Source organism: Thalia democratica, chromosome 2 (genome assembly GCF_965202585.1).
Source record: "Thalia democratica chromosome 2, ktThaDemo2.hap1.1, whole genome shotgun sequence".
In the NCBI taxonomy this organism is placed as follows: domain Eukaryota; kingdom Metazoa; phylum Chordata; class Thaliacea; order Salpida; family Salpidae; genus Thalia; species Thalia democratica.
In genome coordinates, this window is record NC_139166.1 from 26,979,769 (window position 1) to 27,007,199 (window position 27,431).

The following is a 27,431-nucleotide window of genomic DNA, read 5'->3' on the forward strand; positions in this document are numbered from 1 at the left end:
TTGTAGGAAAATTTAAAAAAATTGTTTTATTTTATAATTCAAAGTTAGGTCCTAAAATTTTCAAAACTTACTCAGAGCTAAAAATTTAAGTTTCGAACTAAAATAAGAATAAAAAACTCACGTTATCAATATGAGATGTTTTGCTGTTTTCACAAATGTTATCACTATTTCCATCATCGCTATTTTCTCGAGATTTTTCACTGCTTGATCTTTTACTACTTGATTGCGATTTCTTTCGCATTGGCGAGCTCTGGTATCTTGGCTCGGCTACATTCAATCTTGGTATTCTCCTAAAATAGTATAGACTTGAAAATCAAATATAAACTTAGTCATTATACCAAGAGTTCACTCAGTCATTTAACGTCTAAAACATAAATTATTATTAGTTTAAAAAATTATTCAGAAACTTTTAACTCTGAACCGATAAAACAGTTTGGATTTTACAGGCTAGTTTTCAAAAAACTAATTTTATTTTTGAAATGTTCAAGAGACTTAACAAAAACTGTAGAACATAGAAACCTAGTAAAATAAGAAATACTTAAATTGAAACATAAAATGTTTTAGAAGAAGAAAAGTTTTTAAATGAACGTTTTAGATTTGAAATTCTTGTACAAACAGCGGTCATTTATTAAGGTCAAGTTGATATTAGTGGTTGTAATATGACACAATAAAAAACTTACTCAAGTAAAAAATATAATAAAACTGATTTTGATGAAACATGCCTAATTGTTTTTGTCGAGGTTGGAAAATATTTAAATTAATTAATTTGCAATTAGATATATATTTCAGATAATTTCCGTGTGTAGATAAAATTATTATTTTTTATTTAACAACTAGTAATTCAGCTCTAACTGAAAATAACCTTCAATTACCATACTTATATTATTTAAATGAGATCTTGCTTAAGGCGTAGTTAATAATATAGTAAAATACGTTTAAGCAATTTTAAACAACTACTCTTTACGGTTTATGGCGATCAAAACCATAAACCAAGCATCGATATTATCTCGTACACACACAGATATCACATGGCCTTGTATGTTACTTAAAAAACTTATAAGCAAATATATTACTGCTTTCTATGTCTAAAAATAATAAATTTAATATTGTTTTATTAATATTCAAACAATAATTGCTTGTTACAACTTAAAAGTTGCCTTTTAATTTGTTAAGAGTTATGTTAGTTTCTTAATGTGTTCAGTAGAATTATAAACAAATGTTAAATTTCAAATGCGTTAATAGTAATAGCGAAAACGTAAAACAATTCAGCCAACAGGTGTATGCTTAATCAATTTTCAAGAAAACAAACAAACTTGTTGTTGTCATCGGAAGAGCTGCCCTCGTATTCAACGCATTCGTACGAAGACAGCACGGAGTTGTTGTCGTTCTGCATGGACAGAACGCTCTCCAGAATCTCCTCGTTTGTCACTTCATCGCCCTTCTTGTGAGACAACTGCGGCAGTATTTTCAGCAGGCCTGCGTGTGTAAACAAGTGTTTGAATTAAAAAGGAAACTTATGACTTTCTATAATTTTCATCGGTTTTCTAACTTTAAGCATAAACTTAAATGTTTCTATTTACGGAAATAAAGTTAACCATATTAGGTAGCGTTATTCAAGCTACAATGTTTATTAATCTCATTAAAAAATAGATTTACGAAACTTGTTATCAGCTAGAACTAATAGCTAGCTGCAGGTAAAACCAGCTGTCTAAACTGACAAGTCAGTATTTAGAAATAAATATAATTAAAACTTTACAAACACCATGTAAGTACTAATAATATTTATACAAAACAAATTTAAAACTTTAAATTTTAACTATAATCCGACGTTTCCAAAAATAGTGGGAGTTAATAAAGAAATGAAAAATATTTTCTACAAGATATGAGATAAGATATGGTAGCGTACAGCTATCAATAAGTTTATAACTATTTTTATAAAAAGACACTAATTTAAATGTAAACAAAGTAAACTTTTAAGTTTTTTTTTTATTTTCAACAAACTTAATAAGCAGTTCGAAATAGCTCTGTGAGGTATAATTTAATTAAACTAAAACAAGTTTGATTCCAACTAATGTTTATTTATTGATAAACTTATCATAGATATACAAGAGAAGCGTATTTTAAGAGCACGGTATTTATTTACTAAATGTTTAAATGTAAAATATATGTAAAAATTATACATCAAGGTATAATTACCTTCTACAAGAGAATCAGGTTTTTGACTAGCTAAAGAATTAACACTTGTACTGTTGAGTTCTTCGATAATTATTTCTTGCTCCTGTTAGAAAAAACTACAATTATTTGTTTCTAACTTTATTCTTAAAATATTGGAACATTGTCTAAATACTAGTTTTTTTTTTAGTTAAATGTGTTTTTTAGTACTCGCAAGTTTGTTAATAATTTTAACTCTGAAGAAAGACTTTGTACATAACAAAAATTAGAGAGTACTACACTATACTTAAGCGTACCATAAAAAATTAAAACAATAAAATTTAAAAAATACAAAACTTTAAACTTATTTTGAAATATAAATTAATTAGAATTGTTTCTAGTACTTTTACAAAAATAAAAAGTAAAACACTTGTTGCTTATGTAAACGCAATTGCATATCAAGCATATTACATTTAAGATAAACAATATTAAACTACTTTGATATAAAATGAATAATGCATTTTATTTTAAATGACTATTCTGCTTAAATATATCTTTATTTACTTTTTATAGTTTTTTTATTCTTAAGTGCAACAAAAACAAAATTTTAACCTTTATTTTGCCATTCAAAACTTCTACTTCTTGCTGTGAAGTTATGTTTCTGCCCTCAGCTGTTGCTAGCTTTTCTTGAAGCTTTTGTATCTGCGAGTTTTAAATTCTTTATTAGGAATTTTAAAGTCTCAAAGAAGAATATTTTCTACATGACACAGATGAATTATTACTATAACCGAATGTATAACCAATCGAACTTTACCATTAAGAGCAAACAAGAATAAGTGATAAAAAAAAGATTTTAGCATTAACTCAGCATAGTTTGTAAAATAACGTTGTTATTAAAAAAATAAGTTTAGAGGAACTTTACAACTTTAGTTTTAACAAACATAGTACTAAAACACTTACCTCATTCTCCAAAGAAGTTTTATTTTTACCACTGTAATCTTCTAAGGTTAGTATTCTTTCCTCATATAGTAAATATTTTTCCTTAGATTCCTTTTCTAAGATCTGTGAAGATGATTGAACATTTTATTACAATAAGTGCAAGACTTTTTTTGATTTTGCAGGATTCTAAGTAATTAAAAAACTATTAAGCTTGATCATCATTTTTTTTTTTTAATTACACAAATTAAAAAGCTAAAATACTTTACTGTATATAAGTATTGAAAACTGTTGAATTCATATAAAAACTTCATGAGTTCATAAATACTAAAAATATTAAGTTCCAAAACCTTTTTTGGATCAAAACGATCATTCAAACTAAAGGTTGAAATCACAGTTTTAAAAAACATTTTATTAAGTATTTAGTCATAAAAACTGAAGAAAATAGCTCTATATTCTAAGTTTCTACAAGCATTAAAATTAAACTTTTTTGCTTTTCAACTGTTTTCTTATAATATCAGGGACACTTATAACTGACTTTTTAATTCTCTTCAAAGGATTATAAACTATATTCACGAGCTATTCATACGGAAGGTTAAAATACTAAGAGTACAGAAAAATTTGAAAAAAGCGCTCTTTTTAATTTTGAAACGGCCACGTATGTCAAAATCAATAACAGTTTAACATGTATGTAGCACTTGATACATTTGGAACACTTGACATAAAAGCTGGCTTATACACACAAGCCACTTGTTGCACATTGCTCATTGTTTTATACACAAGAGTTTTATTGTTTAATCACAATTTTATTCAGTAATGACTGTTGAAAACCTGATTTTCATTGTCATCGAAGCTTTTGATGAAATTATGGGTATAACAACAAAAAGGGGTCCGAACTTTTATTGAAAAATTGATAGGACTATTAGCATCAACTTATTTTTTATTTCAAACGGCACTTTGTAACGGAAATTAAGTAAATTGGAGTAAAAAAAGTGTTGTTATCAAAAAAAACTACTAGCAATTACTGAAAAATTATTTTAAAACTGCTATTGATTTTTTTTCACATAAAAATCAATGCTTTAATGGTTCGATTTTAACTACTAAATGTATTTACTAAATATATTTTTATTTAAAAGTTGTTAATTAGAAACAAACTTTGACTGATGTAGTTAAAAACAGTTTTTTAGTTTTTCTAAACTAAGCAAATTTTATAACTATCTAGAAAATCCTGTGAAGACTATAACTTTTTGTTTTACTTATCTGAAGTTCATTTTTATCCAATGCATCTTGCGTAAACTATAGCTATTAAGAGCTGTATTTTTTATAAGAATTTGAAAAAAATTATAAATACAATAAAGGAGTCATTGATATTGTATAACTGAATGTATAAAATGAAAATGTTTACTATAAAAATTCCTTATCTAGTCCCAACTTTTTTTATAAACTTCAGAAAACTATATATTTTTTAAATTAGAGTCACTCAAAATTTTTTAAGCTTAGAAATAGTGATTGATGTATTTTCAGACAGCAAATAAAAGCGCTCAACTTTAAATAATTCAGTGAGGATAGGGCGTAATTCAATTTTATTGATTTATAGAGAAGCTTGTCTATAAGGAAGCTCAGACAAGAACTGCTTAACTATAAATTTACTACAAATTTACTTTCTATTTCAGATTCTACAACGATTTATTACTATTAATTGGTGAACTTTATTTTAAAAATACTAACATTATAGTATAGCCTTTAGACAGTAAAAAAAACTCTTTTAATTTGAAGTTTTAGGTGTAAAAAATGTCTTAAAATGAATAAGTAATAGAACATTCAAAAACTTACGAGGTTTTCTTCTTTCAACTTGTCATAACTTTTCTTCAAAACCTGTAAATAAAAAGTGTTTTAATACTTTTTTGCACACCAGTTTTTAAAACAGCTTTAATTTACTTCAACACACATTTTACAAACAAGTAAAAAAAAACTATTAACTGAGTTTAAAAAATCTTAATTATGTCATTTAAAGTGGTGTGCGCATTAAAAGCTTCATAAAAAGTTATTGTGACATGGGAAATTCAATTAAGACTTAGGAAGTCGAGCTTCCTGCTTCATAGGTTCGTATTTCTTGATTTTTTTGTTAAAGAGAAAAACAAAGTGTGGGTTACAAAAAGATTTTGGCTTTTTTGTACAAAGTTTTTATTTTAGTATAGCAAAGTAGTTGTTTATTTTACAGAAAAACAACGGTCTAAAATTATTTATACAAGTGTTTGTCTTTATAAAAGAAGTGTTAATAATTAAAAAAGAAACAATTACATAGACTATGAAGATTATTTCTTGTCAAAAATTATTCTATAATAAGTATCTTAAAGTAATAGCTAAATATTTCTATAGGAGAAAATTAAAAAAAGTAAAATATACTAAAAAATTGCATAACTTTTCATAAGAACCAAAATTAGTAGTAAGTTAATTTTGATGTTGTCATATAAGTAAATTAGGTTTCCTCGCAAAAACAGTTAGTCATAATAAGAAAAAAAATATTTTTATCCAGTAAAAATGTTCAACCATTAATAAAATATTTAAATATAATTTGTTTTCAAAGTTGAAGGTGTTTATGCAGTTATTGAAAGTTAACGAATATAACTTTTTTTACCTGTTTATATTTAGCCTTATTCATTGAACTTTAGATATAAATTTGATTAGAGTAAAATAGATAGATAAACCATACACAGCTCAACATACTAATTATTTATAACAAAATATCAAAAATTCAAACTTACGTCAAACTCACAATACTTCTCTTTCAACTTTCTGTTGGCCAGTGTGACGCCATCATTGTTACCATGGGAACCGACAATAACGTGGTAACCACCATCGTCGTCATGCAAACTCGATGATGTGTCATTTTCTAACTGGCTCCTTAGTTCTATTATTAAATTCTGAAAAAAAAACTTAATTTAGAACGTAATTTCATTAACATAACTATTTTAATAGTATTAAAAAAGTGTAAAAATACTAGCGGTTAAACGAAAATTACAAACGAAGTACTGAACTATAATAATAAGTATTTTACTTGGTGTAGTTAGAAATTTAATTTAAAAAATTTGCTTGTAAGAATAATTAAAAAAGAACTTTTTGAAACATAGCTATTATTTTCTGTATATTACAGTTTGTATAAGCAAAACTACTAATAAACAAAAATTAATACTTTTTGAATTAATACATGCTAATTCTATTAAAAAAACTTCTTTATCTTTCGCAAGTTTACTTTTTATATAAGAAACACCGACCCCAGCAGACTAGCAGACAAATCGCTTTTTTTCACTTTTGCTTGTCTCGAACGCAAGCGTAAGAAGATAGAGGTCGAAAACAATACAACTTTTCTGCCTCATTAAAAATTAAAACATGGCAATTTAGCTACATACACTCGAAATAAAACACGACGGCAATTAATAATTTATGTTGCAAACGGCAAAAAACAAAAATTTATACAGAAATAAAAAAATGAGTGCCATGAAAATTATTGCAACGAAAACAGTCGACTGGAAATTATCACGAGCGAGTTGGTTTAGTTAACACGTTCCTTGTTTTTATTAACAACAACGAGCTCACTTACACCGTGACTTTTTTACACACCAGTTTCTCTAGCATTTACCAAACGCGCTGTTTGCTTTAGACACCGACGATGATCAGTTTTAATCGTTTTTGTTTTAATCACGAAAAGCAATCGAGGTTGTGCCTTCAACACTGATACTTTTTTTGTTAAGTTTAAACGCCAATAACTAAACTTAGAAAAAAAGGCTTGATACACTAACACAAACTATATTTTACTAATAAATGTAAGGCATTCATTTCAATATTAATACGTGTAGTAATAAACCACAATAAATGCTTAATGCTAAAAATCTGCACCAGTATACACGTAAAAGGCAGTTATACTTTACATATTAACTATTATATTTAAAAAAACGTGTAAGACTAAGTCTAACCAATAATCGAGCTTTAAAAATATCAAACTTGAATATGCGATGTAAATAAATGGTAAATTTAACTATCTTAGATTGTATATTTTGATAGTAGATTTTGAACGAATAACAAACATATCTTAAACTTAAATAAACCTTATAAATTTTAGGCTCCCATTAACGACTCGCTTGCATCCAACTAACGATTAAAGACAAAAAAGCAATCATTTTTATTTTAACACGCGAACACTTGAAAAAAGGTAAATTCCAAACAAAGATTTTAGATTGGAAATTTTGGTTGAAAGCTTCTTACAAATAAAAATTTTGTGTGACGATGTAAACTTGCTGAAGTTCTACTTGCATGCAAGTGACGTAGATTGATCTTCATTACAAACTTTACTTTGTTTGTTATCAATAAAAAAACCATATGATTTGTAATTAAAAAGTTGTTTGGTAAAAACTTCCGAGCAAATTTGTTCAATTTAACTGGTTTAAAAGCTCAAAGATTGTATTTTTTGATCAATCTATGACCTTTTTGCATGATAGAAAATATTGATCGTTTAGTTTTGGCAGAAAAACCAAATTTCAGTAATAGAAATTGCCATTGTTTTTTTATTTTCTAAATACCATATGTACTGTACTTACAATAACTTTTTTTTGATAAAGTAGAAAGTACAAAAACAATGTACTGTTATCTTTTTATTTATAAAATACAAATATCCAGTATACTAAGTTCTTAGATAACTAACTGTATATAATAGTTAAAACCATTGAATTATAATAGTAAACAACTGGCTTTATGCTTTATTGACTTAATAAACGTATCCTTTTTTAATACATAAAGTTCTAGTTTAAAATAGCGATAAACAAATTTTTAAATTAATAAATAGCTAAAAAAGATAAAAGAAGCAACTAACTATCTAAAACTTAAATTAATACAAACCTGAAAATAAAAATAGCTTGTTTTTATAGTTACAATGAAACATAGCTAATAAAAAGTGGCTCCTCTAACTGTTTAACTTGTAACACACTTCTTTAAAAACACCCAATAAAAGCGAAAACTTTAACTTATAATCAAAGAGAAACTATTTAAACTAAAACATACACTTGATGCAGTTAACTAACCGGCAAAGCAACATACGTTAAACATTGAACAAACTAATTGGCTTGGTTAATGAGAAAACTATCATCTGTCTCATAAGAAGCATTACTCGAAAAAGCTAAATTTATTATCGCTACTTTTGATGCGTGATAAAACCTATGCACTTAAAGTATAACTTTTTAAACCGAATAAACACTGTTTGGCTTTTTCGCTTAGTTTAAAAAAATCTAAGCTTTAAGCTCGTTATGTGTCTATTCCCTAACGCGTTTAATATTCACGGTTTTTTGGCGTCTTTTAAATTACTGATGTGAGAACAACTTAATTACTATAAAATTTAATAAGGTAACAAATCATAGCATTATTTCAACTGATATAAGATTTAATCTAGATAAAAGTTTAATTAAGACATTTCTTTATCTACGATACTATCATTTATAACAATCTATATTAGTAAAACAGTTTTTGTATTAAATTATACAGTTATATATTTATACAGATAAAATTCGGTAAACCAACCAAGGTATTCTAATTAAGAAACAAATTCTTTAATTCAATAATCATTAACAACTAAAAATATGTTTTTAATATATTAGACAAAATTCTTTATTTACAAATAAACTTCACATTCTTAAATATAATTTTATCAGCTGCAAACTAAAATCAAAATTGAATCTTAATATAATAACAGTGACGAACTAGTCCTGATCGGGATTTTAATTAAGACAAACTAAAAACTTTTCTCGTTGTAGTCAAAAAAAATAATCAGCGAATGTATTCAAACTGATTTTTTTATTGGCAGCCACAATACTCCATAGAGACATTAAAGCAGTTTAACAAACAAAAAAAAAAGCTGTTTTGAAATTAATCTTAAACAAATTTTTTTTTTGTTTAAGTCTATAAACAATAACTTTTCACTTTTTTACACAATCTCAAATAAATATCATATTTTATTTAAATATGAAACTTTTTTAAATTTTAAATGAGGGACAGACTTTAATTAGTATTTGGAATATTATTCAGATATATAGTAAAAAACAGATGAGAAAATACGTTGTATTTGTTTTTCTCAATTAAAGACAAATACATTATTGTTTTTAAAGTGTTATGTTTCATTATTATAAAAATACATACAGAACTCATAAAACACATGATTTCTTTGTTTTTTTATGTACAATTCTATCTAAGTATATAATAAATATGAAAACACTAAACTTAAATAAAACTAGATAAGTGCAACTCATAAATTTAAAATATATAATCAAAACCATTTGCACTATGACTACATTCAAACCGTAACAGACAGTATTATATACCACAGCACAGTTTAAAAAGAACTCAAAAGCCAACACACGGCTGGCTGTGAGCAAAGTGAAAAAATAATCACCGTACCCGCGACAGATTTTGTTATATGGTGGCAAAACACTTGTAACGAGTATTTAAATTATTGCAGACCGCAAAATATCGGAAAAGCAATAAATCACCCTACCCCAAGCTCTCATGACAATGAAGCCATGCTGCAGACAATGGCTAAAACACAGAGTTAACAAAAAAAAGTTTGATACGGTTGCTTTTGGATGGTGCTTATTAAAAAGCGTCTCTGTTATAAATCGATAAATCGCGCGCACTTTTGACGAAATAAAACGTAAAAATCAATAAAAATAAACAAGTGCGCTGTTTTTGCTGGTTAAGTTGTCAGTTGAAACGTGTTTGGTTTTCGGGGATTAAAAGCTTTGTCGCACTCTTCAGCTTTACATCGGTATTCTTTGAAAGTTTGTACGTTCGCTAATACTTTTTTAATTAGTCTATGATGGAAAAAATATTAAACTGTCGTTATTTCAATTTTTATGACTTTAATTATCAAATATTTTCTTTTAAATTTAATTTTCAAACAGTTTTAACAAAGTTATCTAAGCTAAACTTCTTACTTTCAATCATTTAAGGTTTGAAAATAAAAACTCACTATTTTAGTATAGTTTCTAACTAATTTAACTAATTATATTTCATACTGATAAACTTAATGTAATAATTAAAAAGCTGTTTTTATTGCTTTGGCTTATTGTTTTAGATAAATAATTTTCACAACATTGAAAATTTTGTAAAGGTTTTAGCTTTTCACAGTTATAGCTAAACATAAATAATTATTAAGATATTAGTCATATATTTCTAATAATACGAATAATATAAAATTAGTTTATCCTATCTTGTGAATATGTGTAGCCTAGTTTGTATAACTTTGTTGTTATTTTTGATCAGTCTTTTTTAATGACATTTGTAAAATTTTCAACTATTTTAACAGTACTAAGCTTATTTTAAACAATTAAATTTAATAACTGTAGTTTTAAATTTTTAAACATATATTGAGTAAAAACTTGTTTTGAGTTTCTTTAAATTGTAATACATACAAATATTTCTAAATTTAGTGTAAAAAATATTTTTCTAAATTTGAAAGCAAGAAGGACATTTTTTTCATTTGTGTATAACCTTACCTAAAAATGAAAACTAATAAAAAGAACCATTAAAACTACAGAAAATTAAGATAATAAAAAGTAATACTAGTTTTGGGAATTACTTTAAGTCAACTTTATGTTAAAATTTTTGGAAAACAATTTTTTAGTTGCTTATATATGTACTTAACCTAGCTAACCAGAAGTAAAAACCTACATTAATTAAGTTAAAGAATACTTAAATAAATTTATTATACTTATTTAAAGAAATTTAAAAAAAACTTAATTAACTTCAAACTCCATAATGATAAACTAAAGTTTTAAAATTTTCAAGAAAATAATAAGCTAATACCATACTATTTATAAACATAAAGAAGTTTTTTTGAGCTATTAAGTACATAATTAACGCTTTAAATTGCCTGCACATTTTTTACTAAACTGTCCTAATATAAAAGGTATTTTTTTATTGTTATCATTAATAGTCATATCTAAACGGAAATAGCACTTGATTTTTTTTTATTAATTAATTAAAATAAATTACAAAAGCTTTTTAAAAAAACTCCTGGCTGGTAAAGTATAAGTTAGTACTTGTATAAATAACTTAAAATATTTTAATACATAATTATAAAATTAAACTTGAATTAACACACGAAACAAGCTTTGAACTAATAATATTAAAAAGTTTCAACTAAGTTTTTAAAATACAAGTTTACTAACCAAGTATAATTCAATCACAACTACTAATGTCAGGCTTGTAATACAATAAACATTTGGAAACTTGCCACACTGTAGCGTTTTAATTAGCTTGTCTTCTTATTATAACTTACTTCAACTTATACTTTGTAATGTTAGTATTTTAGAAAAATAACTCAGATTAGCTACAATGAAATTTATAAAACAATAAATTAGTAGGTCATTTTTTATATACTTTTAGTTTAAAGAAAGAGCATAAAGACACTATAAACTAACACTCGAACTTCTACAAGAAAACATTAAGAAATCCTATTGATTTTCTAATTCCATTAAAGTTTAAAACAGTTTACGGCTAGACTAAAAACTTACTGAAAAACTATAAGCTGTACAAACTTTATGGTATTACATTACACTACAAAAACTTTTAAAAATATAGTCATGCATACAAGTAGTAAGATAAAATAATTTTTAACAGCTATTTTTTTAGTATTTTTGTTTTATTTGCAAATTTTAAGTAACATCATCATAAGTAAAATATTTTCAAAATTTGAAATTTAGCAGTTCTTTTTTGAAATAAAGTAAAATATCAAGTTTGTATTAAACCTAAATATTTCTTTTATTACTAACTAAAGCAAAAACTATATATAACAGATGCTAAAAAAATATTTTACACATTTAAAAATACTAGTTACTGAATAGTTTTGTAGATTTGTTTTTATTTTCTATAAAATAATAAACTTAGCTTCACAAATAATATTGATTGAAAGTTTTGAGTAAATTTGTGTATGAATTTCATGTTACTAGTATGTTAATAGTTTTCTTACTAATAAAAACACCAAGAAAAACTATTAAGATTTAAACTATAAGCGGTACATATAAATATTTAGTAACTTTAAATTTAATGATATCTAATTTGTACTTATATATTAATAGTTCTACGGTTTTAAAACAAAACTCTGATTTTCAAAATACACACAGATTTGATCACAAGTTGTTTTTTAGTTTTTTGTGACTAATTAGTGTACAGCATGATCAACTTCAATACTCAACACATATGTTAAATATAAAACATAATTAAAGAAAAATGAAGAAAATATAGTTTATTTTTCAATTGCCAAATTTGAATACTTATATAAAATAAACCTTTGAAACAAATTTTATTGATATATTACAACATCTTTAAATAAAAACTAAAATCTAAACTTAATACTAGTAACATAATTAAATAAAGCTTATCATAACTAAATTTGACTACTAGCTACATACAAAGCTGTTAAAGAAACAACACCAAACATAAGTAGTCGAAAATACTGCATGTAATTGTTATTACAGCTCAACAATATTTAATAATAAGTAAAACAAGATGAATTAAAACTCTAATAACCTGTTTAAAACTTTCATAAATTTTATTTGATGTTATTAAAACAATCTCCGTTTTATAAAAGAAATAATAATTAATTAAGTTTGAAGTTTAAGAGCTGGAAAAGAATAAAATTGTGAACAAATTAAAAATTTATTTTAGCATACTTAATCATTTCAATCTTACAGGTGCTAAAACTTTGTTTTCTTAATGAAAACTTAAAAAAAGGTTATCTAAGTTTGACCGAGTTGTGGCAACCTTAGTGATAGATTATCAAAACAAAGATAAAATCACTGAATTTTCATCGGTAATTTATAAAGCCCGAATTTCAATCACAAATTTAATAGTAAACCGATATTTCACTATCAACTTCAAGAGATGAAAATAGGATGAAAACAAGTTTTACCAGTACAACGATCATCAGTAACAGTTGCAATCGTGCACCAAATGTCGTTAGTAATTATTACTAGGGCATCCTAAGGGAGATATAGAAAAGTTTCAAAATCAAAGCTTAAATATCTTTAGCTTGATGAAAGGATTTCGACTAAAAGAAGTAAAAATAAATCAGAATTTATATTTGCATCAATAAAACATTGACGTTTTCCAACAACAAAAACTTTTTTGTAAATTTTTAAGTTGCATATACTGTTTGCTGAAAATATTGTAAATTGCATCTTGTTTTTCTAGAGCAAAACTTGGATACTACTTTCAAAAAGAACAACTTTAATTTAATTTTTTTTATAAATTAAACTATAATATATTATATTATATTTATCAACCATCTATAATTAATTTAATTCTTGAAATCAGAAGTAAAATATTTATGATAAATTTCTTATTGAAGAAATAAAGTACAAAGTCGTTAGAAATTCATAAATTAATTCTTTTAATCTTAAATGCTTTAAAATAAGATTTTTTAACAAAGTTTTACATCAGAGTTCTCAAAAAGATGATGAAAATTTTTTTTGAAGTTTTTTGTGTTGAAATTTATGTTTTTTTATAGTTTTCAAAAAACCAATCAAAAGATTTACAATAACTACTACAACTACGTGCCTGTTTGAATATAGAAGAAAACACAACTTATACGACTTTTATTAATTTTACGTGGCAAAAATCAGACTCGAGCTCTCTACTGTATTCAAGTGGTTAGTTATTCTATTAAAGAATTGTGCTTGCAAACAATGTTTTACTTTAAACAACTTTAATATTTATCATAACAGTGCGTACAGTTTTAGTGTGATAAAGTATATTCAAATCAAATTTAAAAAAAAATTTAATTAGTACCTTTTTTGTGAAAAATCAATTATTTAAGGGCATAGGGGTCGTCCAACATTTTTTTTACAAAAAAATAGCATTGGCTCTTATTTCAACGCTTAGAGTATATACTGTAAGATAGTTTTACAAAAAAAAAAAAGATTACTTTTGAGATACAACAAGCTTTGGAAAAAATGCTGATACAACCGTATGCAATTGAACATTTTCTACGTTAGTTTCTCGGAATTTAAAAAAGTTCATTAAAAATCCATCTCCTTCATTTTTAAAGCAATTTAATTCAAACTTTCAGGAAATGTACTTTTTATTATAAAAAACAGTTTTTAGGAAGCGGATTTTCAAAAATAAAGTCATAAAAAATTTCATGACCAAAATTTAAAAAAAAAAAATATTTTTGGTCTTATTTACATATATATATATATATTTTTTTTTTTGGTCATGAAATTTTTTATGACTTTTTTTTTGAAAATCCGCTTCCTACAAACTGTTTTTTATATTAAAAAGTACATTTCCTAAAATTTTGAATTAAATTGCTTTAAAAATGAAGAGGGAGATAGATTTTTAAATCTATTTAAATCTGTTTTCTACAAGTTGTTTAAATTCTATTAAAGATTACTCTGAAAAAGTTTTAAAACAATTGCTCAAAAACTAAAGGAGGAGATAAATTTATAGTGAAATAGTCTATTTCTGCCCTTTTAGTTTGCACCTCCTACAAGGAACCTATTGAATGCTCTAACTTTGATCGCTTATATCTCAAAAGTTACTTTGAATTTTAACAAACGGTAAAAGGTAACAAGTAGTTTATATAGTTATGTAAAAAAATAAACTAAATTTCAAAAAAAGTGTTTTACCTTCCCTATGCCCATAAAGTATTAAATTATTTTATATTGAAAAAATACAACAACAAAAACTATAAATTTTTAAAGAAACATTTCCAATGTAAACTTAACTACTTGCATAAATTTAGCAGTTTTTTTAACTTGAAATTAGAACACATAAAATTATAATTTTAAGCTTTTTTATAAAACCTTATTAAACGTAAATAAAGAATAAACGTCCGTAACTTATGTTTTTATAATAATTGTAATTAAACTAATTTATTTCTTTAAAGAAATAGTATTTAAGTCAACAATACCTAAAAAGTATTTCGATAATCCGAAAATTAATACTTCCAAAAACCATTTCTAGCAATACGAATTTTAACAAACTTAAAACTATATATAAAAATTATTTAGTTAACAAAAAAATAAATACTGTTTAAATAAGAGTTTCCCTAAACTTTTTTCAAAATCTTTCCTTTAAAGAAGTTAAAAAAACTATGGCCCCCTCCAACTATATTTCTCAAAAAACTGCCATTAAAAACGTCTTAGAACTTTTATTTTTTCTCTTCATTATCAACTATAGAATATCTAGTGTAAGTTCTAAATTTTGGCCTTATGGCTTTCCTTTTACCGATTATGACCCCCTAAATTTCTGTAATGGCCCACTTTGGAAATTCACAGTTTAAATTCACATTAAATATAAAGCGACAATCAGGCTAAATTGAAAATTTTAGTTAACCAATTTCAATGACTAATGCTCTGTTTTTGAAAATATTCAAGAACTATTTAACTTTAAGTTGAACAGTATTTAGTAAAGTATAAATAAGTAATAGTTGATGCACTAATTTGTTTTATTTTTAAAATAAACTATATTTTAAATTATATATACTTTAATTTTTAAATTAAAGAATAGGTTTATATAAAAGTGTAAGATGTTAGCAAACTATGATTCGCTTATTTGGTTTTCTTCATACATCGTTTTCAGTCTGATAACTTATAAATAAACTTAACCGAAAATATTAAAGAAAATGCTTAAATGTTCAGTAATACCCTAAAGTAAATATCTAGAATGTAAGACCCAAATCTTAGGATTAAATGAAGATTAAATTACGACAATTTAAACTCTAACAATTTTTAAAAGGGTACTAACTCAAAAATTATCTGAAACAAAAAATAAATAAAAATTGTACTAGCAGGTCAAACTAATAAATATTTTGCTAGTAAAAAAATTAAATACTTTATAAAACAAATAATTCACAATTAGTGAATTAAGCCACATTTTAGTAAGTCTAAAAGTTTTTCACATCTCAAAAAATAATTTAATTAAAAATATTGTAAACGTACCAGAAAGCTCAAAAAATAATGATTATGATTATTATTATTATTAGATTATTAACATAATTATTAAAAAAAGAAAATAAAGAAAAGTCACTACTATAGCTCAAAATTATCAGAATAGATTATGAACTATAATGTACCGAATCTTATTCAGGCAGAACTTATTTTTTTGTACATGATATAAATAACATGCGCAATACAAACATCAATAAAAGTACTTAATAAAATGTAATTAAGACCATACAGAGTAAAAGATATCTTTTAAAGTTTAGTCTTTACCGTTTTAACTAAAATCAATTTATAAATGTTAGTTCTTTTTTAATCACTTCATATAAATATTTCATTTTAATGCAAAGGACATTTCTTGTAATTTAAAGTAAATTGCAATTTTAACGTTGGAAGAAACATATTTTTAATAACTTAGTCTTGAGAAAACCAGTCATAAAGAGTTGCACTTCATACGTTTCTATTGGAAACTTTTTACCAAACTGACTAATTTATTTTTTTTTGGTTCTAAACAAAGTATCTTTAAATACATATATTTTACTGTTAGAATTGTTATAACTTTTATGGACTTTTACTATGAAATTTAAGTAATTTTATACTAAAAAAACATTTCGTTTTCAATTTCTATTTCTTAATTGTCAATTTTATCAGAAGTTTATACATTTACTAAATATCGATCAATTTTTGTCATGGAGCGAAAAAAAATCATTTCTTCAGGAATCACTTCTTGTATAATTAAAAATAATTCTATAGTTAAATAACAATTTAAGATTTAAAAAAAAAAAAAAAAAGTTTCATTTCAAAATTCCCAATTTTATTAAAAAGGTTTCCTCTAATTGATTTATTTAAATATTAGTAGAAGATTCACTATAACAGTTTTAAGAAAATTGGTTTAAAATCGCAGAAAAAAAATCTGAAATAGTCTCTTACAGCCTTTTTATTTTGTGCCCTCTATTTAAAAATTACTGATCTTATCTCCTTTTATCTTAAAAGTTAAATTGAAAAAAGTATCTGATAGCTTAAAAAAAACTCTACAAATTAACAACAGTTTGAAAAACAAATTTGACATCCCATACCTTAATAAAATAATATTTTTAGTCTAAGTGAGAAAGTTTTTTTTTTTTGGCTGCAGAGAAAAATTGTAATAAGTTTAAATCTGTTTAATGCAATAGGGGTATATCAACTTCAAAACACAGTTTTACAAAGAAAAATTACAAAAGTATATTACAAGATTGACTTTTTACTAGTAATAGTTTAGTGATAATTTTTTTAAATAAACATATTATATGAAACTTATATTTCTTTGTTAGTTAGTTATGTTACGTTTATTTCTTTTAAATATTTATCAAAAATTTTAAACGACAAGAGAATTTTGCTTTAATCTCACTTACGGAGACAAACGAAATTATAAGTTTGGTACATTTTCATATAAAGCAAGGTTTATAAGGAATTTGATAGTTAAGGGCAACAAAAATAAAAAAAAATATGGCCACAGTTTTAGTTTTATTTACAATGTTATTAGCAAACAAAATACAAATCTTTAAATTTATTTAGAAAAGCCTAGAGTTGTAACAAAAATAACTAAGGCTCTTGAAAGGTTAAAAAGTATTATAAACACCAAAAATATTCTTATTTTTAGTTTACTTATTTTTCAACCTTATAATATCTTTCAAAAATAGTAATTATTTCTTTATGATTAAAAAACTTTCAAAGATTTAATTAAGACGTTCAGGTAATTCCTAAACTCTAGAATTTTTTAAATAAACATTTTTAATGTATTAAAAATAATTGCTATATTGTTATACTTTTCATTAAATACGTGGCAATCTATGCAAAATAAAATATTCATGAACACGCATTTAGAAACACTGAATTTGATAACAAAAAATACTTTTATTAGATATATGGAGTTTAACAGCAATTGAAACTCTCAAAATTTTTGAAGTACTATTTAGCCAAAATTTTCAGTTTAGTGTTAAAGTAAATAAATATTACTTTTGAAGCTATAGAAAAAAATATAACTTTTTAGTAAGTAATTTGTTAGTTTTGAAGTATTACCTAGTAATCAAGCATTTAAAATGTCAAATATAGCAACCTGCAAAAAAAAAATTGCGCCTAAACCCTTATTACAAAGTTCTAAAAACCGCAACAGGACCAAACTAAGTTTTTAAAGTGCGGATTTATACGGTAGGAAAACTTATGCGGGTAGAAAGTTACGAGGTAGGTTACTGTATTTAAAACTTGTATGTGAAAAAGTACGTATAAACAGTGACTTACATCTCATATCTTAAGCGTTCATATAAAACCAAGATAACTTTTGTACTAAAATCCATAAACTCATAAGAGACGCAAGGGAATAAACAAGTTTTAGTAATTTGAAGATATCATAATATATTAACTAACTTTTATTATAACTCTAGCTTTAGAAAATACTAAAAAATACAAACAGATTGTTCTTTGATTTTGTCGTTGTAACTTTGCACCATAGATTTCTTTTGATCTTCACAAACTCGCAATTTATTTTCCAAATCATCATTTAGACGTCTATGTCTACCGATCTATATCAAACGTTTGATTATTATGAAAAAATTACTTTCTAAAACTATTTTAAATATGTCTAGTTAGCAATCAAAGCGATATACAAAAATATATCTTAGCTTTTTTTAACTTTTTACAAAAACCTCATTTCTTAAAAAAAAAATTTTTTATTTAGTAAAATTCGGGTCAAGCGTTTATATAAATTAAACTAACCTTTTTTTCACTTTGGTTTTATCAATATCATTTTTATACATAATATTTACAAACTATATTAGAAAAATGATATTAAAACAACTAAGAAAGCAATAGATAATTCTATTTTCAAGGTATATAAAAACTGAAAACAAGTAATCATATTTAAAAGTCATAAGTTTCTTATAAATTATAATATTTAACTTCAAAAACTAAAGTAAACACTTTCTTATTGGAAAATATATTATAAAAACGTTTTTCCTAAAAAAAAAACAATTAGTTTTATTCTAAAAAAGTAAACAAAATATTTTAAGATTTTTAGAAAGAAAACAAACAACATATTAGCTTTTTTAAAATTACCGAGAAAAGAAATAAATTTTAATATAAAAACAAATGTTTTACTTTTTCTATTAAGAATGAAAGCAAGCTATAAAGCATAAACCTCACATAGCTATTACTGCTTACTGTATAAAATTTAGGTACAAGTTATTTTAAGGAAAGCATACTTAATGAAATAATCTATAAAAATAAAACTCTCAAATGTATAAGAAATCCAACATGTTTCAAATAATTCTTATTAGTGATGAAGAATAAAACAGAATAACGTTGCATACAAAACATAAAAAAAATCAACTTTGAGTTACTAATGGGAGAAAAATAAAACATTAGTCAGATAAACAAAGTACACTTAAACTTAACAACAAGTATAACAAAGATACTTTATTATCAAACTTATTTTCTTTGTACAGTCCAGGTTTTTTTAGTTATACTTCAATTGATTACCTTTAAATTAAATAACTCAAATAATTGCATTAATGTAGTGCTTTTAATTTTGTAAGTTTAAAGTTTTTAGTCCAAGTTATTTACTAAATGTTCACAGATAAAAGACTTTTCCTGCATTCATCAAGTTTTGTGTTTTGGTAGAGGCTTCTCCTTCTATAAATTTTAATACTCATTTCAGTATTGATTCTAGTTATAGAAGTCTGGCCGATATAACTTCTGACACAGAAGTATTGAAACTTGTATATTAGAAAAATCTTATCAAAAATGGATATAAGGTCCTTCATGTTTAGTTTTAAAACTAGGTTTTGAAACAAAATAGTTATAGGATTAACTTAATTGCATTAAACATGGATTGTTTTTTTTTTATAATAAATGAAAGATAAAATATCTATATATAGTAACTTTATAATAGCACGTAATTTATCAGGTTCATAAATCTTTGTTTTAATCAAATTTTATTTATCTTTTGTCAGACCTAAGGAGCTAATGTCCACATGCCAAATCATTTGATGAGTAAAATTGAAACTACACAAAGACTTTTGTTAAACTATAAATATAGGTTCATTGAGACCTACATCTTTTACAAAGTAAAATTGAAAAAAAAGTTGACCAAAGTTTAAAAACCACTGTTTTATTTATTATTATTTTTTTAATAAAATAAACTTGAGCTTGAAATTTTATTTTGTTTCCTACAAGATGTTCATTATTCTAAAAAGATTATACTGAGAAAGTTTTTAACAATTGTTCAACAACTGTAGGAGTTGGTAGATTAAAGTAAAGTAGTATATATTTGGACTTTTTAGTTTGAGCCTTTCATAAGAAACTTATTAAACTCTCTAACTTTGATAGCTTATATCTCAAAAGTTAAGATGTTATTTTAAAGTAGTAAAATAAAGCTTAGCTATTAATCTAAAATAGAAAAACTAAAAAAAATGGTTTATCCTCCTACGTATGGCCTTAAGTTGATGTTTAAAAAGTATATTAATAACTAAGATTTATTGTTAATAAAGCTTATAAACACTCGAAAATTTATTCTAACAAAAAAACAGACTTTTAAAGTAAAATAAAAGAAAATATGGATAATGTAGAAACTTTTACAAATTTAACTTAACTTACAAAAAAGACTTTTATAAGTCCTTATTCTTCAAAAAATATCTAATTTTGTTGATAGCGCTGATAAGTTAGTGTTTAGTTTTACTGATTTCTCATCGGTCTTTATAAATAAAATAAAGTTTTTTTATAAAGTAGAATACTTTTTGATCGCCATAGAGGGTTTTTTTTTACAAAATATAGTATTAGACCTTCTATAAAATCTATAATTATTAATTATACACAATAAGATACTTTTCACAGGATGAAAAATATTTATTAATTTTCGAGATATCGCTAGTTGTGTAAAAAGTTTTCCATACAAGCGTAGGGAGGAAGAATTTATCATTGCAGATTTTCTTGAAGTTTTAAAAATTGTTCTGAAAATCTAACTTTCTCCTTTATTTTTTAACTAATTAACCTCAAATTTTCGGGAGATGTTGCTTGCATTAATAGAAAAAATCCTTTTATAATTATAAATAAAATTTAGAATTTAATTACCTAAATATAAAATAACCAAATTTATAAAAATAATTTCTAAATAAGAAAAATTTTATCATTCAATTAAGGTTAAACTGAGAAAATTTCTTGAAATAGTCTTGTTTTGCCTTTTTACTTAGGTTCTTCCATAAGGAAACTATAGAGCTCTCCTACTTTGTACCCTCATATCTCAAAAACTAATTCAAAATTTAAAACGGTTACAAGCAACTGCTAGCTAAGTTAAAGATCTTTAAAATAAGCTCAACATGTGAAAAAAGCCTTACCCGCCCATATGGTCTTAACTTTTTTGTAATATTTACTTAAATGTTACAGTAACTTTTTAAATTATATTTTGAAGAATAGTTTATGAACTCAGAGTAGAACTTTTGATCTTCAAAAAAAATAGCTCTCCCCACAATGAGAATATGTTTCACCTTAACTTGACAACAATAAAACTACGCGTCAAAAAAAAGTTTACTGGCCATTTCAACAATTCACTAAAAACACTTATTTTTTTTATAAAAACAAGCTTCCACACAAACTTCGTATTTTTAATTATTTTAAACAGTTTATAACATAAATAGATACTACAAATAATTACAATCTACATTTTTAGTTTCGTATCATACTAACAAATAAAACAATTCTTTATATACTCAAAATTATTAAAATTAGAAATTAAAACAAAAGATAGTGCTCAAAGTAAAATATTTAAAAAAAAAATGTGTAAAATTTTCTATATACACTTAAGTTAATAAAACATATTATTTTGTTGTAAACTAATTTGAGTTTCCAACAAACATATAAAAAAACAATGTAATAATTACAATAATATCATTTTACTTGATTGCTGGTGAACTTTTAAAAAACACTTCAAGAAATTATAATAAGTCTAAAATAAAGCTTTGTTGATTTTTTTGAAATATTTTTTTTGTTTATCACAAAGAAAAGTTAACATACAAGGAGGACGATTTGAGAAAATTAAATGTTATAATATTATCACTGTTACATTAAAAAAAATCAATTACAGATTTTAAAGTTTAAAAGTATATATACAAAACTAAAAAATATGTATGAGTTGTTTAGTTTTTCCTTCAATTTACAATTTCCACATAACAACAAAGTAAAAGTTTTTTTTAAGTATTTGTTTCAATTGTTTTGAATGTAAAAGAAAATGATTTCAATCTTTAACACTACATAGCTTATTTAAAACAAAAACAAAATTTTAACTTAAAACAACTATCATGCTTTACTTGCGGTTATAGTTTTTAAACTTGAAAATTTATTCAAAATAAATTAATAAAGTTAACAATTTTATTAGAATTAAATAAATCAACATAACTTTATAATATATAATTATAGCTCGGGCAATACTTACACAAACTTAATAAAAATATTGCAAAGAAGTAAATGTAACAATAAATCAAGTAAACAAAAAATATATATATTATAGTACACGGAAAATTAATTCAATTGCTTATGCTGTAATAATCACAAGTAAAAAGTTTATTTATAAGAACTACTCTTGTAAATTTATAATAAAACAATTTTTTTAGATAGATACAACAGTTTTTATGTTTTGAGCAAATATTAAACTAAACTTACTTATATTAATGGTCTGGCACACTTTGAAGATACAGCCACCAAAAACTAACCTGAGTTACATTAAACTAGCCTAAATAATCCTGAATTTGCGTAATATTAAAAGAAAATATTAGGAGCAAAAAACTGAACAAAATTAAGTTTAAATACATAAAGTACAATGTTTAAAAAATGGCTGAATGATTAAAATAAAAACATTAATTTTGAGGTAAAAAACTTATGTAAAGTCATAAAAACTATCCTGAGATTACTAAAAAAATCAAAACTAGTCTGAGTTTTTCAAATAACCTTAAGGTTTTAAACTAGCCAGAGTGTGTGGCAACCATAAAAGAACTGAAGCTTAAAACTACTTATTAATCAAATTTTATATCGAGTACTAACTTCTTGCTGGTGTGATTTAGCATTCTCTTCTAACTGAATAAGTTTTAGTTTTAGCTTCTTAGTATCCAATGCCTCTGTAATATTTAAAATGTTATAAGCAATATAACTTTATTGTAAAACATTTAAAATCAATAATTGAAAACTGAACATTTTTGGTTAATAAAAAACAGAATAATTCAATTTAATAACAATTAATTTAATAATTAATTCTTATAAATTATTATATTCAATCAAATACTTTAAAAACTCAATAGTTTTTTGAACTACTTAATAGCTTTGTATGCAAACTGGACCCAAAAGCTTGAGTATAAGAACTGATAAGTAGGATCAATGTGGCAATCTACTATTAAAAAATGAAAGAAAAGGGAACAGTACATTTTAAGAAACTGGAGCAGACAAAGAAATGACAATCAAAACTTTATTTATTCATTTTTACTTTTTTTTTGTTTGTGTTATTGAATCACTGTGTTTATAATTGATTTTACTGTGGTGTATCCTGTACATAACTGCCAATTTTTTTCTATGCACAATACGCATAGCCAATTTTGGCTGATAGCAGGCCTATTAATATAATGACTTTGTCAATTTTTACCAACATTGCTTTATTTAACTTCCTTTTATTATATATCAACAACTAAGTACATAGTATAAAAACTCAGAATCTAAGCTGTTAAAGAATTAAGTGCATACAGAAAACTTATCACCTTTTTTAATTACTAAAGCTAATCTTACTGTTAACTCAATTTTTATTGCACTTAATCAATTTCACAACATTTTAAGAATTATTAAAAGTTAGCTTTAAAAAACTATTTGATACATATTACTTTTTTATTCTAAAATACTTATACTACTCATCAAAACTTCTTTGCAAAGTAAAAGAAATAATAAATATTGCACATTAGGCTGCCAAGTTGTAATTATGTTGACTATAATTAAAATTGAGAATTGAAAAGAACTGGTTTTTCTAATCAAAACTCGTTTGATTTTTCTTTGCTTCTAAAACATAAGAAGTTAGGTAAGTTTAAATGCGGCCATTTTCTGTTAAACTTGTGTTCAAAAATTACCTATTATACCACTGAAATAATTCTTAATTTTATACTTTAATTAAAGCTTACAACAACACAAAAACACCCAAAATATTTTTTTTTTCTGATATGATATAGTAAGTATTAAAAAATATCACAAGTTATTTGAAAACATTTTACAAAAACTAAGGGGTGTTTTTAGGGTTGTTTTAGGTAATACTGAGGGCCATAAAACTCAAAAGTTTTATTTGGGCCTAGCATATACAATAAAGAAACTACAAAAAAAATTTGAATCTGGGGATTAAAACTTTATTTCAAGTGTTTATAAGCAAAACTTTGAAGAAAATTTATGTTTTTTTAATGAAAACAATAATTTTGTAAAATTAAATAACAGTTGAGTTTTAAAACAACTTATTTTATCTTTCAATAATCACTAAATCATATTTCAATAAAATGTTTGAAAAATTTTTCTAAAAAGTATGACATGTCAAGAACATTTGTGTAGTTTTTGACTAAAATTTCAAAGAAATTATAGTGATTTTTGAAGTAAAAAATAGCAAAGATTTGTAGTATTTGAACTTACATAACTTCTCAAAAATTTCAAACAGAATAGTAATAAACCAATTTTTAACACAAGTAATGCAGTTCTAAAATTATTTATCAAACTTCTTTTTCTTTTCTGTTCATCATAATTATTTTTCTGTAAATAATTGCAGCTTGACCCCTTTTCAGCTTATTTTTTACTATGCACAAGTTGAGAAACACTGACCTGCTCAGTGTTTTTTTTTTTTTTTGCAAAATTATATGTTTTGTTCATGACTTTTTTTAAGTGCAAAGGAGGTATAACATTTTTTACAAAAACTACATAAGCTTTTATTTGAAACTTAGAGTATATACTATAAGATAATGTTTTTAGAAAAAAATAATCAATCATTTTTTGAGATACAAAAAATTTCATAAAAACTCCAAACAATTGTAGGGAATCAAAACTCAACGCTGACTTTCTAGGAATTTTAAATAGTTCACTAAAATCTATCTTCTTCTTCACTTTTAGAGCATTTTACTTCAAGTTTTCAGGAAATAATCTTTTCTATATCACTAACAACTTTTAGGAATTACATTTTTCAAAAAATAAATAAAAAAATATGAATTATGTTCATTAATAATTTTTTGTAAAATTTATATTAAAAAAAAAACTTAAGCAAAAATGTTTAATCAATGTTACCTACAAGTTATTTAAAAACTATTGTAGGCTACTCGGAGAAAGTTTTAAAACAATAGCTTTAAAAATGAAAAAGGAGATAGATTTTCAGTAAAACTGTCTATTTTTGCCTATAAGTTTGCTCTTTCCATAAAGAGCCTATAGAACTCTCGAATTTTGATACCTTTTGTCTCAGAAATTATTTTCAAACTCAACAAGCTGTAGTGAGTAACTGGTAGTTTTATTAATGATACAAAAATATGACTAAATAAATGTAAAAAAAGGGCTCTACCCTCTACTCTTTTAAAGCAATATTATAACATAACCAAAACATATATTAACATACTTTCAAAACTAAAGTTAATAGTCAACTGAAGTAAATATGTTAGTTTAATTATCAGTTACAAAATTATGTAGTAGATTATGTAAATAAAACAGCTAGTTATTTGTAACAAATTCAGGCAATTACTAAGTTTCCAAGCTGAACAGATTATCAAACTGCAATTTTGTATTAAAAAAAATAATAAAATGACATGTTATGCAAAAATTGGTAAAAATGTATTTAATTTGTGAAAAAAATTGTAGAAAAACATGTTGTACATATTCTAAACACTATATAATAATGGTTAGATTATTGTTGAAAACTAAAAATAGGTAAAAATTTGAGAAACTAAAAAAATTAAGATTGATGTTCAATTTTAGAAAACTAGAATAAATAAAGCAAAATTTATTGTATGTTGTTTCCAAAACAAGTTGTTATGGTTAAGCTTAAAATTATAATACTAATTTAAGCTTAACCATAACGACTTATTTAATTTATCGTAAAAATTTTCATTTGAAATATTTTTGTACTAAATGTTTTGAATGGAAATTTTTACTACATGTTATTACAGAATTGCAGTTGATAATCTGCTTCGCGGTAAAACTTAGTAATTGTCTGAGTTCCTAATGAATACTTTTCAGTATAGGAATTTTTAATTATAAATGTTTTTTTTTAAATCAGTTTTATCACATATATAATACAATAGCTACATGCATTCCAATACTAACTAAGCAAAAGTATAGGTATAATACAATAGATAAAGCATGATACACATTAGAAAAACATAAAAAATGTTTTTATTAAGAATACTCATTAAAGTATGGTATTAAGTATTAATGGAATAGATATTCTATACTATATAATAGTAGAAGAAATAAATATCAAAGGACTAGAAATTTCAAACTAAAAATCAAACCTCCATCTTGGTCATCTTCATCAGCTAATACTTCTCTTGTGAAATTTGATATTTGCCCTCCAATTTGCCCAGTAAGTGAAGAGACCTTACCAAAGCTGTTATTCAGCCAACCAGACATGTAATTAAGTTAGTCTTGTATTCTATTCAACTGTAATTAAATTTATTTTTAATCTTTTTGCCAAAATTCTTATTGACCTTGAAAAAAATTAAAATTTTCATTAAACTTTTTATTAAAACATTTTAATAAAATACCTACCAACTTAGTATAAAAAAAATAAAACAAAACATGTAATAATAGTACAACTGTAGTTTAATAAAGATTAATAGGGCATTAACCTAGGTAAATTTTGTAACAAAAACTACACAGTTATTTGTTTTAAGTAAAAAAGAGTGCTCAATCTTTAGATCTTACTTAAATAAAGATGTGCAAATTAAATATTATATTTACAACCAGGTTTCTGTGACAAAAAACTGCGACCTTTTCAAGTAAAATAAAATAGTAAACTGCAGTATATTTTATTTGAAAAGGTCGCAATTTTTGTCACCAAAACCTGGTTGTAAATAAAATAGTTAAGTTGCACATCTTTATTTAATGTAAGAAAAAGTACAAAAATTTTATCTATGTTTACAATAATATACTAAAACATTTTATACTACAATAGACTACTTATTGAATACTTGGTTAAGTAATCAAACTTTTGAAAACGGCATATGATTAACCAAAAAGCTTTTTAAATTAGATAAATTATAAAAAGGTCAGTATTTAGTAAATATTAAAGCTATAACTTTAAAAAATATTTTATAATTTATAAATCAGATTCAATATTTA

The 27,431-nt window shown here is 24.2% G+C and overlaps 1 protein-coding gene across 2 annotated transcripts in view; it reads right to left on the reverse strand.

The window, feature by feature from the left end:
• LOC145830149 (uncharacterized) overlaps positions 1–26,785 on the reverse strand; it is a 44,507-nt gene extending 17,722 nt beyond the window's left edge. Inside the window, exons 1-10 of one of the 2 annotated variants that reach the window (XM_082938040.1) lie at positions 26,603–26,785; positions 23,139–23,212; positions 18,521–18,631; positions 5,853–6,011; positions 4,921–4,962; positions 3,112–3,213; positions 2,764–2,853; positions 2,197–2,278; positions 1,314–1,476; positions 122–290 (exon numbers count right to left, since the gene is read on the reverse strand). In XM_082938040.1, coding sequence (XP_082794166.1) covers positions 122–290; positions 1,314–1,476; positions 2,197–2,278; positions 2,764–2,853; positions 3,112–3,213; positions 4,921–4,962; positions 5,853–6,011; positions 18,521–18,631; positions 23,139–23,212; positions 26,603–26,720 — 1,110 coding nt within the window. In that variant the 5' untranslated portion in view covers positions 26,721–26,785. Of the gene's footprint in view, positions 1–121; positions 291–1,313; positions 1,477–2,196; positions 2,279–2,763; positions 2,854–3,111; positions 3,214–3,573; positions 3,649–4,920; positions 4,963–5,852; positions 6,012–18,520; positions 18,632–23,138; positions 23,213–26,602 lie in introns of those variants that run through there. The other variant, XM_082938042.1, reaches the window with a different exon arrangement.
• Positions 26,786–27,431: the final 646 nt, after the last annotated feature.